Genomic DNA, 16,737 nt, shown 5'->3' on the forward strand with positions numbered 1-16,737 from the left:
GCACTTGTAAATCAATCCCGGGCGGTCCTGCAGATATCCTACAGAGAGAATTCTATTTTTTTAATTTTTTTTTTCCCCAAAGTGATGGCTTTATGGTAGTCAGTAAGTTAGCCTGTAAAAAGTATGTACAGTTGCGCTGTTTAATTTAACTGAGATTTAGTAATTGGAGCATTTCTCAAAGATAATAGAGGTCTGCCCTAAAAATAATAAATAATAACAACCCTCCTAAAACATTCAGTGTTTAGAAAGCTCTGTTCTGTCACAATTAATTTATTTGTTTGTTTGTTTTAAACCAATGAAGGGAAAACACTTGGTTTGGCCTACAAGCCTTCTGGATGAGTGTATTTGTAGTGATAATTAAAAAGTTTTACTACTGAATTACCATCATTTAAATAAAGAGTTTAGTTTTCTGTTGGATATGAAAGTCATTTCTTCATTCATGATCTTGAATCTATTTTCCATTTAGTTCTGATTATGGAGATGTTAAAAAAAAGATTAAAGTTTATTGGATATAATTAATTGACATAATTTAGAATATAAATCACAGATCTCATATTTAAAGAAAAATAAAGGAGTATATTATGTCAAACCTGAGTTGTAGAAAAATAAATCAGTCAATTCTCAGAAAAAATATTTGTATTTTGTATTACATCCAAACTTCACAATACTTGGATTGACTTCTACTGCTTTGCTTGAAGACAGTGTTTGCCTCTTTAAAAGAAACAACACAGTGGTATTATTTTCAGTGAAGTAAAAATAGCACATTTTTGCTCTCTTCCTTCTCATCATGGTGAGACTAAAATTTGTTTTCTTCTAATCTGTGTCTTCATGTTAATGTCAAGATGAAGCTCTACTTCTGTGCTCATTTCAGTTTCAAAGACTCTTTATTCTGTTTTTCCAGTTTAACTGAGGTAGTATGCCCTGTATCATAGATCTGAAAAACATGAAAAAAGCATAGGATAATTCAGGTTTAAGCAGGCATTAGGAGGTCATGAGTAGACATTAGGGTCATGTACAGTCCCTTTTCCACCAGCACCCTCCTCCAAGACAGGTTAGCTTAGATCTGTGGGGCTTTTCCTCAGGTCTTTGCTCATCTCTGATTAGGGGTATGTGGTCATGTACTTCCTTCTCTGCCTAGTCAGAGGTAAAATGGTAATAAGTCTTGCTGATGTTTTTTTTCAAAACCAGCTAAACTGAGATGAAAATGTGAGCTCTAAAAGCACATGGTATTTCCTGTGACTGACTCTTAATTCAAATACCACATACATTCAGACATTGATTAAAATTCTCAGGATACTGCTGGTCAAGTTCTTGTGATTCATTTAGTTTCACAACTTCCTCATCACAGACTTTTATGAGAATATTGCAGATAATATAAATTTTCCACCCTGTAATCATAATGGGCATTCTTCTTTTTCCATTTTGACTGTGCTTTATACTTAGACAAAAACACACTGGATTTTTTTGTCATTTTAAGTACAACTTCTTAGAAAAGTAGCACCAACCTTAAGGTTTGGGCAACAATAGCGTCTGAACAGTGTGCTTGCAAATTCTATCCAGTGGAAGTGAATTTAGTATTTACATACTTCGTTTTCTTCTCTCATTGGTGGAGAAAGAGGAATGAAAGTAAAACTGGGAAACTTACATATTTTAACTAGAATTACTTGGTGCCACTTAAAATCCTTGGCTATAACATGAGAGACTTTCATCTCTGGAAAAAGGATTATGGGATAGGGCTTGTATAGAAAGAATTATCTCTTTTCTGTCTGTGTGTGTGTGATTCTGACCACTTATGCATTTCTTCACTTGCCTTTACACTGAGCTTCCTGTAAAATATTAGCAGAGTGCTGTAACTTCTCTGAGGGAGCAGTGAATAGAAATGCATGATAGTCATATACTTATTGGAAATTCTGTTTAAATTGTTTTCTCTCTTCTGACTCCTCACTGGTTTTACTCATGAAAATAGATAAATTGAGGTAATAGTCATGTCATCTAAGCATTCCTGCTTAGAGCAAAATATGTATGAGCTGTATTCATTAATTTTTTAAAATATAATTTTTTTCCTTACATTCTCTAAAATGGAAGTCCCATTTTAGATGAAAATCTATAAATTCCCCTTCTCCCAAAATATGATTTATAAGGGAAGTTTTATTATTTAGGTATGAAATTTCTCTCACCCTTTAGAGACAGGTGCTACCTTTTAGTGGTATAGATTCTAAGAATTTCTACAGGACCCTGTATGTAGAAGAGGGATAAGAGATGCTTTTCTTAGTAAAAATTAATATTTCTTTAATTTAAAAATATCCTAAGTAATTAAAAAACAAAACAGACAACCATAACCATTACGTGCTGCCATATCTGAATGAGAACTGGAAAGTAAAGCTGAGGATAATTTCTACTTGTTGGATATAAAACAGACTAACTGCTTTATCTTCCACTTACACTTAGATCAAAAGATAGTTTATCATTAGGTTTTCTATTGTAAGTTGGTATAAATAAAAACAGTAAAATCACTTTTTTTCCCTTTTCTGTATTTTGAATACACGTTTTTATTTGTACTTATTCATTAGAGAATAAGTCCAAAACTATTGATAAAAATAAACTCATATATTCCTGAATGTTTAATTGCTTTTTGCTCTCAAAGTTCAACTTTTGCTAAAAAGACATATTTTTTTCTAATGCTCATGACACCAAAAAGGTTTTACTTAACCACTCAAAAGCTAAAGCTCATGTTTGATTACTTGATTGTGATTGACTTTATTTAAGGTTCTTTCACCCAAAACGGTACAGCTTTACTTCTAGGATAGCCTTCACATTTTCAAAGACTTAGGCTAGGCTCCTGCCTTCAGCATATTCGTGGATTTATTTGTGAAGGCTCTGATTCCATTTCTGCAAACCTCTTCTGTTGTGACTAGTAGGCTCATGTTTCACAGTAGAGAAGACTAATTATCCCTTTCTGCAAAGGTTTATTCTTATTTTTTGCTGTATATTGCCTGCTGGAAGCCTGAAACAAAAGCAGCATGTGAACCTTCTATTCTGTGGTCTGGCTGAACTCTTGGATAAAAAGGGCAAGTAATGTGTAGAAATATCGTGCTTTGGACAATTGCTTATAAGGATGTGGCAAAGTTGAGCTGGAAAATCATTTGCTTTTTAAATCTCCACTTCTGGAGATTAAAGCCATTCAAAGTCCTTCAAATTTAGATTATTAATGTTCTCATTTTGCATCATTGAATCCTTACTGTTATTTCTAGTGTAAAAGCTAGTATAGTTTTTGTATCTAAAGAACACAGAAATAATAATAGAATTAGATCGTTTACACAGTGACTGCTTTGCAGGTTTCAATTTAAATTGAAAATCAGGAAAAGACCTGGTGTGAAAAAGTTCAACACCTTTCTCTAGTATGTCCATGCAGTAGTGTTCAAGGTATGCCAGATTTTATTTTGTATTTTAACACAGTGAGATGGACGGTTGCCTCAACCTGGATACACAGAAAAACTAACCAAACCCTTCATGTTCATAGTTGAAATACTCGAGAACAAACAGGTGATAGAAAAAAGTAAGTGATCCATCATGTGATGGGCATTTCAATAAACAAGAGGAGGAGAAAAAATTGAGGAGAAAATAAATTCAAACACTTTTTATCCCAAATTTTAAGGAAATCTGTGGCTCTTGGGGTACCTGCTCCTTATTGGACTGCTGTCATATGGGCTAGGTTTTAGTTAGCTCTTCATCTTCACACTTAATTATACTCTAGAAGTCTCTTCGCAGTCTACATCATAGTACATAAAAGACCCCAGAAACAGGTAACATTAAAACATATTAAAATTAACAAGTTTCAATTTTTTTGTTTTTTCACTGCCCATTCTCATTTATGTACTTGTTTCTCACTGGATGAGTGATAGAATAAATAAACCAGTTTCTGGCCTAAATGAAGCTGTGTGGAGGGATAAGCTGTTTTTCAACCTGATTTACTGCTGTAATGTTTCATGTCTCTCATAGTGAAATTTCATCTGTGCTAGGACAGAAACCTTCAAGACTTGAGAAGGGTTTTTTGATGACCTTTTTTCTTTTTTTCTTTTTTTCTTTTTTGTGAGTGCAAGGTTTCTTGGTTGGTTGTGGGTTTGGTTTGTTTTTTTTTAATAAAACAGGTCTAAAACTTTCTGCACAGTCAGGCTGAAAAGTATTACTTGTCCAGGGTAAAATTAATATTATGTAAGACTAGAGTAATTACACTTTACTTCTGTGTCTCTCCTGTGGTCAGTGGTTCTGAGAGATTTTATTTTATCTTGACTTGTCTGTAGTCTACCAAAATTCTTTTTAGGTTCCTATTGTAGGAAACTCTTTCAATGTTTGATGTATCTCAAATTGATTTTGCGTTTTTATTATTTATTAAAATGGGTACTGTAAAGAACTGAGATCTTACTCTCTGAAGACCGGGGATAAGGAATTCAAACTGTTCAGGAACAGAAACTTCACAAAACTAATCTGAACAATGTTCTTTTTTCCTCTGGCCTCCAGCTTTAAAAGTTGGCATTTGCAACACATGCATCTTTCTTCAAAGATGTGTGTTCTCTGCTAATCCTGTGTTTGTTTATCTGAACTACTTGAATTTCAGTAATTACTGATTTCTGCATGTAATGGCTATTTCTTTTGTAATCCATGATAGGTTATGACAAAACCACTTGGTTGATTAGACATGTGCCATCTCTTTAGCTTAGGAAGAGTATCATAATCCCAATGCCAGCACAGTGAAGGCAAGTGTAATCCATCTCTTGCAGTGTGTCACTGAGAGGGAGATTATCTCACATCCACCAAATTAAGTTTATGACTTCAGGGAGGGCAATGCACTACACAGTTTTTGTTTCAAGGCTTGTTTGTGCAGTGCTGTACTGGGGAGCTGTGTGTCATATTTCCTTGTGGTTGTAGGAAGAAACATGGGACTATTATGAAAACTTGTACCCTTTGTCCCCATATGTGCTTCTCACAAAAAGATTTTATCAGGTAGTCTGAGGAAGAAACTAGTATCCAATACTCATTCTACTCCTTCAGCAGTTCTCCCTGATGCTATTAGCAAGTTTGCCAACTTCTGACTCAACTTGTACTTCTGTAAAAATCAATGCTGTAATGGAATTTGAGGATTAAGTGAAACGAGGGGATGAATTAGATGGATGCTATTTTTTTAATGCAAATCAAGTATCCACCAGTACTTGTCATTTGACAATCACTGTAGCACTAAAAATGCCTGTTAAATGTTGTGTCTCCTTTTCTTAAGGTTGATCTGCAGTTTCAAGAAGTAGCTTTGAAAATGAAACAGCTTTAAAGAGAGAAACCTGAATAGAGATCACATTTCTCTGACTGAATTAAATTCTTACTGTGGCTCTACTTTGTGCCATTCGGTGAGCGTGCGCGTTCAAAAGTGTTTCACTTCGCATCGAAAAGAGGCATTTATTAACAGAGCAGTTGGAAAGAGCATCCTTCCAAATAACTGTACACTGCTAGTACCACCAGGTGCTCCCAGGGGTTCATTTACTGAAAGATCTGAGGGGTCTTATTTTGCCGTCTTTATCCTGTTTAGCTGCATGCTTCTGTCTCCTGAGTGTTCTTGCAGCTAGGTAGCAGCATAAACCCTGATTCATGAATCCTGATGTAGAGAAACTAAAAGGTTAAGGTTTTGGGGGAGGGGAAAAAAAACCCCCAAATATAATTTTATCATCTAAACATGAATTCTATCCAAACAGGAAACTTCTTGATAGTAAGTGACAAATGGCTGAAAATGATCAAACTGCTGATGCAATTTTTTGGCTTGTAATAGAATAAGGTATTAACCTCTAAAACTGAGTGGTAATATGTCTTTATTTTTCAAATATTTCAAAATTACTTCTAAGAACTGCCATTATGTTTATTTTCAAAGAAAAAGATACATTATGGCTATTCATAAAGTATACAAGTGAATGAAAGCTGAGGTAGATATAGATAATTATATAATACAGACAAACATATATGTGTGTCTGTATATGTGTACAGACTAAGGCTTTCAGAGACATGTTGGTTTTTTCTGCCTGGAAATTTAGTTACGGAAGGGTCTGTAGGTTTCAGTCACTCATCTGAAAAACTAGGTTGTTCGACTCTGTAGAGGAGGTAGCTGCAATCTGATCTTTTACATGTTTGGAGACACTGGACATGTTCTGTCTATATAGATCAGCTTTATGCTGGACATCTGATGTGCACATGTGGAAAACATGACAAGATTGGAATGAATTGGATGTAATCTATGGGCTTTTGGTGCATGTTCAAATTGAAGTGTACAACCTTTAGCCAGTAAAGCCAATATTCCCAGATCAGTGTACATACAAAACTTAGCAGTGCAACACAAAGAGGACATCAGTCCCAGATTCAACATCCGACTCATTGTACATGGAACATGTACAACGTGTTTGAGAAATGCTGGGTGCTGTTCTACAGCCATACACCTCTGAAATTTTTTTCCTGCTCACTCTTTCATATTCAAGTCACATGGATAAAGCAAGGGTTAAGCATCCACCTTTCTTTCTTTCTTTACAGAAAGAAGACTGTCCCACAGTACCTGGGTCCTGGGTAAGAACTCTAGGCAAGACAGAGTTTCTCATATCTCTTTTAAACAGGTTTCTGCTGTGGAATTGTCCCCTGGGTTGAAAATGAAATATCTTTTCATAATGTGTGTTTTTTCAATCTCAGTCTTCTGGTCCATATCAACACCTTTTGACCATCTTTTACATGCATGAAAAATTAAGTATTCCCTTGCTTATTCTTCTAAGAAAATAGTATGGTTTTCATTTCTAATTGGGTTTATATACAGTTTAAATTTCCTTCCTTGTTGAGGATAGTGGAAGCATTCTGTGACTTACTTTTGTTTGATACAGCCCTTTCTGATCTATGGGTAGATTAAAACTAGGGACAAGGCAGAATTCTAATAAACCTGCTCTGAGGGCATCATAATCATCAAAAATATCTCTATCTAGAATAATTACTGAAACACACAAATACTGATGCCTTGGTTTTGGTTGGGTTTTATTTGTTTGGTTGTTTTTTCCCCTGCTTTTTATTTCTTTGTTTTTTAAACCAAATAAATTAAAGTACATCATTTGCTCTGGATAAATATATCTTCATTCACATCAAAATCTTGATTATTCATAATACGCTGTTTCTGTGAAAACCTGAATATGTTGGGGATTATTGGGTACAACACAGTAGGAAATAATCAGGTTGTTTGAAATGCCATGTCTAGAGACCAATAGAAAAAGTTTCTTCAGGTATAGGGTAAACAGTCTTTTTCATTCATCAGTACGTTTTCATTTCTTGTTTGAATTGTTAATTCATCTCACTTAATTGCCCATTTTTTTAAGTTCTAAAATAAACCCTTCTCTTTAAAAAAAAAATATTTGCAGGGTAAATTGTCTTGTAGAACAGAGAATTTTAGGTTTTTCCTGTAGTTAAGGTAGAATTTCACTATTCAAGAATTACTTATTTTTCTTGTTGAAAGTAGAATCCAATCTTCTGAGTAAATTTTTAAACAGTGAACTGTTCTGAGATCAGCCATCATTAAGGCAAATCTCTTCAGAGTCATTGAATATTGTGCCTAATCCTGTTGGCTTCAGTTTGTGTACGGCAGAAGTGAATTTGCTGTATCCCTCATAAAACCCTTGCAAGAGTGTTCTTACAGTGTTAAATGGGAGCTTAGGAGAAGCACAGTCTGGGGAAACTGGGTTTGATCTCAGCTGAAAACTGGTGTGTGGCCTTAATAATCCAAGCGACACATTTCCTTTGATAGTGTTGCCTTTTAAGGAACTGATAGGTCTTACTGTCTTTGCGAGTGACTGGTAGAGGGATAAGAGCAGATAAAACAAAGGAATAATAGAATATTATATTTCTCCTTTATTAGGAAATTCTTCAACAAAACTGTTGCTGCTATTATGTATTGAGTTGTTAAGGGAAACTTGAATAGACTGAAGCACCATGAGTAATTTGTGGTGGAAATGTCTTTTTCAGCTTTTTTGCCTTCTAATTGTACTGTTTTTTAAATATGTCTGCTGTGTTAATTCCTTCACTACTCATTTTTTTATGTTCCTTTCTCTGTTTTACATTTCAACTTTTGATGGGGAGACCTACTCATAACTGGCAACTTTTGGTTCAAACTGATGTTCCAGGAAGTTCAAACAATATAGGAGATTGTAAATTTTGATAAAGGTGCTTCAAATTCCACCAATATTTGGTTTAAATGTAGTAGTTGCTGTTTACTTCTGGGATTGCTTTAGGACACCCAAGAAACTCTAAGATAAATAAAAAATTGAAACTTTATATCCGAAAACCAATTCTGTGCAGAAAGTATTAATGAAACATACATTTCATTAATAGTCCCCAGCTGGAATTTATAACTTCGTTTTCCAGAAAGAAAAATTGCTTTTAAATGTTTCATGTGTCCAAGGATGGAAAAAACACCTTTCTGAAACAAATCAAAGCAATTAGTTATATCAGATATTGTATGTTTATTTGTAACCTTCTTTACAAGATCTCTAATCTGAATATTTGAATTTAAGTAACCCTACAGTCTCATCCATGTATATAATTTTATAAAAGGAAATAAGAGGCACCAAACAGTTTTGCTGTAACTCCTTGGGAAACTTGTTTCATGACCAACTTAATTCAATTAAATGCTTGAAGTGATAACCAATACTCAAAATATAAAGAGAAAACAAAAGTACTAGAAAGTAAATGTGCACAGCTAAAAAAGTTTTTTTTATTTGAAAATTTTGTGTAGTAAAGTCATGTCTGTTCTGTCTCCTATTTTCCTGAATAGGCACAAATTACTGGTTTTGGACTAGGTTAGGGCACACCCACGTGGGGAGAGCCCTTCCCAAATCTTCGTTCGCGAAGCCAAGCCACACACACACACGCTCCTATTGGTACCATTTGATAAAAGCACATACTCATTAAGTACATTTTATTAATAATATTTATTTTAAAATGTAGGAATTACTGTAGGATCAGATGCTACAGAGAAAGAGATAAAAAATGTGAAAACTGTCAAATACAGAACAACCATTCCAGACAGGAAGCTTTTCTAATGTTATTGGCAGTATGTCACTTCATTGAGGAGTTATAAATTTGAGGTGGGAGGAAAGTTTTGCCTTAGTTTTGCCTTACTTCTTTTCCTCCCCAGTAATGCTGACTGGAGAAGAGCATAGTTCCTCTGTTCTGAGACTAGCTGTTTTCCAAAAGGGCATGTTTGTTGTGTTGTGCATTCCTGATCTGCGTTGCATCCTCAAGGTGTATAGTGCTACATGGAGTCTGTTATGCATAGTGCATTCCTTTGAAGAAACAGTAAATGTGTTTTCAGTTAGTGGGTTAAATTAATGCAGAACACTACCCCCCCCCCCCCCCCCCCCCCCCGGCTTTCCCAATGTCTGCATAGCCATGTGCATGCAAATCCTTGCAGTCCTTGTGCTCAGCAGTTGGTTGTTTCCTTGGAGGGGATGTGCAGGGAGGGAGGGGTTGCTATTGATTTTTGGTTGTGACAAATACAATTGCAATCTAAAATATTCTCATACTGATGAAGGTAGTGTCATACTGAAACGAGTAATTTTCCTGAGCTGTCTTCTTCCACTTCAAATGTAGCCAGCTGAAATGATACATCACTGTTTAAAGGCTTGTCATAACTAGCTTATATTTGAACCTCTGGAATACCAGTGTTCTTGATCTCAATTTAATTTTTTTTATATAGTGATGAATGTTATCTTTTTTGTGCTTATTATTTGTTTTCTTTGAAAGGATGATTTTGAGGTGAAATCTGAGGAACGTGCCAGTGTCATCCAACAACTGGAGCAAACTATTGAGGATCTGAGGACAAAAATTGCAGAACTAGAGAAGCAGTTCCCTGCCACAGAGGTACAGACTGCTGAGAGAGAGCAGGAAAATGAGCACAGGCACGCAGGGGAACTCAGCCCTGTGACTCTTCAAAGGAATGAAGAGGAGCCCACACCCAGGACTGTGTCACAGGCGAGATCTGTACAGACGTCACCAACAGAGGATTATTTAACACATACAATGCCTTCCGCCAGTGCACTGCCACAGCCACCCTTACCACCACATTTAGAAGGGGGCAACAGTGAAGGGTCAACTCAGAAATTGCCAGCTCTAGAACTGCAGCCCACATTTTGTTCTGAAGTCTCCTTAATTCTGTCACCGAAGCTAATCTCAGTGCCACTGGATGCAAGCCAATCAGTACAGAGTACACTCCAGTCACCTCTTCCAAGACCCAAAGTTGATTTGTCTGTTGCATTTGAAGGAGAGACTGAAATGCCAGTTTCCTACCAGCCTCTAAGTACTGTAGATGTGACTTGTATTGAACATCCCTCTTCTTTGCCCCAAGAGCCCACATGTAGCATTCCCCCATCACTGCCAGCAACCGAACAGGCTGCCTCCCTGTCTGGAGGACACGGCCCTTCCTTTGTCACTCCCATGGCTGTGGCAGGAGTACCACCCCCACCACCCCTGCCTGGCTCAGAACTCGCTCCTTCTGCTGACTCAGCAGCGTCACACCTGGACCACTGTTTCCCAGGCATCATGATGGCCCCTCCCCCACCTCCTCCACATTTGCCAAGTGGGGATGTACCAGTGCTGCCTCCAGCTCCTCCTCTTCCATGTGCTGGATTCCCACCACCACCTCTACCGCCACCTTTGCCCGGAGCAGGAGTCCCATCTGCTCTGCCTGGTTGGGGTATCCCACCTCCCCCTCCACCACCACCGCCTTTACCTGGGGCTGGTGTACCTCTGCCACCTCCTCCTCTGCCTGGCCTGGGAATGCAACCCACAGCACCACCTCTGTCTGGAGCAGCATTACCACCATCTCCCCCGCTTCTGCCCGGAGGTAGCATCCCACCCCCTCCTCCACCTCCTCCACCACCTCTGCCTGGTGCAGCTGTACCCCCTCCACCTCCTCCACCGCCTCTGCCTGGTGCAGCTGTACCCCCTCCACCTCCTCCACCACCTCTGCCTGGTGCAGCTGTACCCCTTCCACCTCCTCCACCACCTCTGCCTGGTGCAGCTGTACTTCCTCCACCTCCTCCACCACCTCTGCCTGGTGCAGCTGTACCCCTTCCACCTCCTCCACCACCTCTGCCTGGTGTAGGTGTGCCCCCTCCACCACCTCTGCCTGGTGTAGGTGTGCCCCCTCCACCACCTCTGCCTGGTGTAGGTGTGCCCCCTCCACCACCTCTGCCTGGTGTAGGTGTACCCCCTCCACCACCCCCTCCCTTGCCTGGGTTAGGGATGCCACCTCCACCCCCACCACCATTGCCTGGAGGTGCACCACCCCTTCCAGCAGCAGTCCAGGGCAGCACCTACCCGGCAGTCCCACAGGGCTGTGGGTTTCTTCCTCCTCCATTACCATCTGGTTTATTTGCAATGGGGATGAATCAGGAGAAAGGGAGCAGGAAACATGTGATAGAGCCTTCTCGGCCAATGAAGCCTCTTTACTGGACAAGAATTCAGCTCCACAGTAAAAGGTAAGTCATAGAGTTGTGTAGAGAGTGGTGTCTTCACTTTGTGTCTCTCCTGATAGTGTTGCTTGTTATCAGCAAAAGTCTTCACTGATAGGCAGGTCTTTGAGAGAACCAAGGTGCAAACAGGATTTTCTAGGTAGTTGGATATGTAAATGGATACTCATTTTCTTTAAAGTGTGCAAATTCTGAATGACATTATATGCACATGGAAACTCTTTGAGGGTAGTGTGTTCAACTGTCCTTTGGGATTACATGCCATGTGTTGATCAGAGATACAGGGGTCACTGTGTGCAATTAAGTGTTCCATTAAATAGTTTTTAAATGTCATACTTGTAGTCCCTCTTTAAAGGTAGTATTGTTCTCTCTATGGAGCAGCTTGAAAGTTTTGGTAATGTCTTCCCTCTAGATGCATGTATGCTGAATGGATTCTATCCTCCTTTTTCCTTTCTTCAGTGACTTGAAATCTTTTTTTTTTCACCTTGTACAGTCAGCAGACAGATTCAAGCCACAATTTCTTTGCATGGTAGCATAGAGCTATTCTGGTAGTCCTTACTTGGATGTGACCTTGATATACTTGTTTTGGGGGTTCGATGCTTATTTTTTCTTTGTTTCTTTTAATATCATTACTAGTCATGAAAAGAAATTTCCTTATAAATATTTTCTTTGTCTCTGAGTAGCAATTGTAAAACCCTTTTGGTGTTGTTTAATGATGAATTTCTCCTTTCTTTTCAAGTTCTTGCCACTGTCACAAAGGTGGTCTGCAAATAACTGTCTATATCTACTTTCTGTCCATGTCTGTATGCTTTATAGCCCACATACAGCCTATTTTATCCCTGTGTATGTAGAGTGGGTGAATATAAATAAACCTGACCATATCATATGTGAAGAAAGAAGCAAACCCAGAAGTATGAGGGAGAATCAACAGTAGTTCTTATCAAAATGCTGCTAGTGGAAATTAGGCAACAACTTTTAAATTGCTGCTATTTTATTTTCTTAATTCCTTAATTCCTCCATTATTTAGTTTGACGTTGCCCTACATAGGTCTTTTGCTTAACTTTAGAGATTCTAGTGCTTCACTTGTGTGGGAAAAAATTGAAGAGCCTTCCATAGATTATCATGAGTTTGAAGAACTGTTTTCTAAAACAGCTGTTAAAGAGAGGAAGAAGCCCATTTCGGACACCATTACAAAAACAAAGACTAAACAAGTGAGTATTCATTTAATTTCAGATCTTTTCTAGGCTGGTTTTTCCTAAAGACAGATTTTTGCATGCAACTGAGATGAATTGTGCCTGCTGTGGAATTGTTACCAAAGTATGTATTTTCTTTAAAATATCTTTATCCACTTCAACAGAATTAAAACTAAAATAATTAGGTGGTTGTATGATGCTTTGAAATAGACTGCAGATGTTTGAGTAGTATATAAACTATTCTGATTAATTTTATACATTAAATAATGAGTTGCATATGAATTGCCATGACTTCAGAGAAAAATTGTTTCAGAATCTGGATCCTAATGTTATACCAATCAGAACAGTTCTAAGTTTGTGTTGTATTTATAAAGAATATATATTTTATACATATAATAAAATACAAGCACAGCTGGGAAAAATCCAGCATTAATCAGACTGTTTTCTTGAGACAAAATGTTGTACAATACAACAAAAATGGGAAGTATATTTTAAAAGTAGAAAAGAGTAAGAGAAATTAATCTGAATGTTTATATGACTAGTGAGCTCTAATCTTCTTGGGATCTGTGTAAAAATCAATTTGTTGTGGTATGTTAAGTAACTTGCAATTAAACTTTAAGTCTATGGAGGAGACTTTTGCAGAATCCTAAACAGTAGTTAAGGTTTTGGTTTTATATTGGCTTCATATTCCTCTACTAAATTCAAAACTAGGCTGTTCTTTCCATCATCTAGAAAAAGCCCTTTTTAATTATTATTCTTAGCTACATGTCTGTAATAGGTCTTTAAGTAAAAAAAGGAATGCAAAGGTGCACCAGATTCTTCGACTATGAAGTTGGTCCCCTCATATTTGATAAGGTTTGGTGATGAAAATATTTCAGCACAGTGGAAATGATGACTGTTTAGTTCTGTAACATAAACAGGGCTTAAAGACCGGCAGTGATTATGAATAAACGTTAGATGTGGATTTTAATACTAAGCACTTATTTTTCTTGCAATCCCAAAAATTTAGATATGTCATCAGTAAGTAAAAAAAAAAAAAAAAAAGGAAAAATGTAGCTAAAGCTAAGCTAAAATGACTGATTGTTCTTAACTTCTTTGAAAGGAACAAGTTGTTTCTGACAGAAATTTCCACACAGAAATTAAAAGCAGTCAAAATAGTTGCTGTCATCTAGGACAAACGTTCCTGTGGGCCACTTAAATGGACAGAAGAGACTCCTCAGTGTTTTTCTTTTTTTGCTGGGGATCAAACAAGTGTGCTGCTCTCCAAAATAGAAAGTGCTAATGAAGAAGTCTGACTTGTTGAACTGTGGTATCTGGGGAGAAAAGATCAACCTAGCAGATAATCACAGGCTTTCATTAGAACTACATTTATAGCTATCATATATGGCAGATACCAAAGTTAAATATTCATGGGTCAGAATCCAGTTTGGCCTTTTCATAGTATTGACATGAGACAATTGAAATAGAGCAGCTGTTCCACGTATGCCTTCTCAGCAGTTTGGAATGCAGGACTTCATTTTTAAAATTCTCTTCATTTATACCACAGTAAATACTTGGATAATGAAGTCCATCCATGTCTAGCAGAAGAAACAGTTATTTGGAGAAAGCATGGCTGTAATTCCACAAGTATGTTTTTATAGGGGGCACCAAGTGCTGTTTAAGTGCTTACTGACTTACGTGACTTCTATAGTAGTTACGGGTGCTGTAAAGATCTTACAAATAGTGTTTCTGTAGTGATTTTTACAGGTATGTGTTATGTAAAGCAGATGTGTTTGGTCACCTGTTGAGCTATGAAGGAGCATTGTACAGAACAGAACCAGGACCCTCAAAGCTCACTCTACTGCTTTTCAGAAATCCTCTTTTCTGGCAATTGGTTTTGCTCCTTGCACTGATGTTGCAGTGAATGTATTGCTTAGATGGTTTGGATGTAAAATACTTGCTACACTGGAAATAGTAATCATGAAAAAAATGTCCAGATAACTTTCAAATGTATAAAACAGTTGGTATTTTATGTAAACATACGATTTTAATAAAGGTGCTTTTATTGTAAGCTGAAATAAAAATGTATTTACAGAGGAGGCCACAAGGCAGGAGTGGGAGTTCTAGCTAATCTGAAAAAAGATTTGATAGTTTGGAGCTGTTTCAGTGGGTGAAAGATTTATTATTTTGGAGTACACTGGTGTTCTGCACACAGAGCTTTTAATTCTAAATGCCCTACAGTATATGCATATGTTTGCTTGTGTATGGATATAGAGATGCATATGGAGTTATTTCTAAATAGTGAGCCCTTTTTAAGTGGTAAAATTTTCAGTATTACTGTGATTTGATTTGGGGTTTCTGTGTAAATGAGTGAGTTCATTTCACCCTACACGGGTATTGGTTCTAATTGTTTTCTTCTCAGCAGGATCATCTGCGAATGACTTAGTACAATATAAATCAATAATATAAATCAATAATGTTTTAAAAAAGTCAATGTTACATTGATTACACTGAATGAAGACCACATTAAAATTCATTCCAGAACTTAAAAGAAACAGAAGTAATGAAATATTAATATTTATTTCTGAATGCAACTGATTTTATCTTGCTGTATTTGCTGCTATGGCAAAAACTGTGATTTATTTTACTCTTTTAATGCACATTTATCAAATTCTCAGCTGCTGTAAATGTGTGCAGGCTTTCTCAATGAGAATGTCTCCTAAATCTTCAAAGAAAATCCTTTATAGCCTATTTTGTAGGTGGGATTGCCATTGCTACCTATTTAAGTGGTCTGGCTTTCATTTATAAATCCCTTGTGTAACTTTGCCAAATTTTTGCTCTTGAGGCTGCAAGTTTTGTTGGGTTGAAGTTTGGGATTTTTTCGCCCCAATTTGGGTGTCTCCTTCATTTTGCCAATATTAAGAAAGAAAGCAAAATCTGGGTTTGCTCATGTCCACATAATTTCACAGACTTGAAATACTGAAAAATTTTGCCAGATATTGTATTGTTAGTTGTATAAAGAGTTTCTTGACTTTTTCCACTCTATAGGCAATAGCTATGTTCCTGTTGCTTAGAAGAGACTTCAGGTATAATCCTGAAGGTTTTTTTCTAACTTTGTACTGGTAGGTTAGAGGACAGGGGCCAAGAGTAGGGAGGCAAAGGAAGATCAAAATAAGTAACTGGGGAAGGAATGAAGAACTGAGGAGATCTGACACCTGAAAATATACAGCATTATAGGTGTGATCTTTGGTCACCTCTTATTCTGCCCAAAGTAATTTCTCTCAGAACCTTGTTGTGCAACTGGGGTGTCTTGACCTGGATGTCCTTTCAGCAAATAGTGGATCTCATCAAACTTATAGTCTTTGACCCAAGCAGAGGGTAAAATTCCTTCTTGAAGGATCTTGTTTAGCTGTGCCATAGTTACAATACTAGTTTTGTTTACATGGCAAGATAGTCTTTTTCATAGGACAATTTCCATAGCTAGTATGAATTGTGTGGAATGAGCGCAGTTCATAATGATTACTTATTAAATTAAGCTGTTACCTGTGTAAAAAATGCTTTGTAGCAGTTTTTGCAGCACTTAAAAACCATGTAATTAATGAATCAGAAAGAAATAAAGTAGTCTCATGATTAAGGCCACATACTCAAGAATTGTGGCAAATGCAATATTAAAAATGTATTTACATGGTGAACATTAGCCAGTGTACAGTGAATGAGTTCAGTGAAAAACGGTACGTAATTGAAAAATCTTGATACGACTGTCAGTATAATAAGGATATAGAATGAGATGAGCTGACCTGCATAGATTACTTTCATAACTTTTTAACAGTCACTTTAGAAGCTTTACTAATAATCCTTCATCTGTACTTTTGGAAAATATTTTACATGTAACTGCTATGAACTTTTCAATCTCGGTCCATGTGATTATAATCTATTGTGTAAATGAAAAAAAAGTTAAAGATATTCTCATGTGGATAGTCCACTATTAATCTATTGACATTAAGATTTTAATCTCGCTCTTCCATCCCAGAAAA

General features: G+C 37.0%; 1 protein-coding gene across 2 annotated transcripts in view; it reads left to right on the forward strand.

Moving 5' to 3' along the window:
• The window catches only part of FMN2 (formin 2), a 153,026-nt gene that overhangs the window by 40,691 nt on the left and 95,598 nt on the right, over window positions 1-16,737 (forward strand). The window contains exons 5-7 of one of the 2 annotated variants that reach the window (XM_071549608.1): window positions 6,562-6,594; window positions 9,805-11,540; window positions 12,598-12,742. In XM_071549608.1, the coding sequence (XP_071405709.1) occupies window positions 6,562-6,594; window positions 9,805-11,540; window positions 12,598-12,742 (1,914 nt within the window). The remainder of the gene's footprint in view (window positions 1-6,561; window positions 6,595-9,804; window positions 11,541-12,597; window positions 12,743-16,737) is intronic. The other variant, XM_071549609.1, reaches the window with a different exon arrangement.

Source organism: Pithys albifrons, chromosome 2, assembly GCF_047495875.1.
Source record: "Pithys albifrons albifrons isolate INPA30051 chromosome 2, PitAlb_v1, whole genome shotgun sequence".
Lineage (NCBI taxonomy): Eukaryota > Metazoa > Chordata > Aves > Passeriformes > Thamnophilidae > Pithys > Pithys albifrons.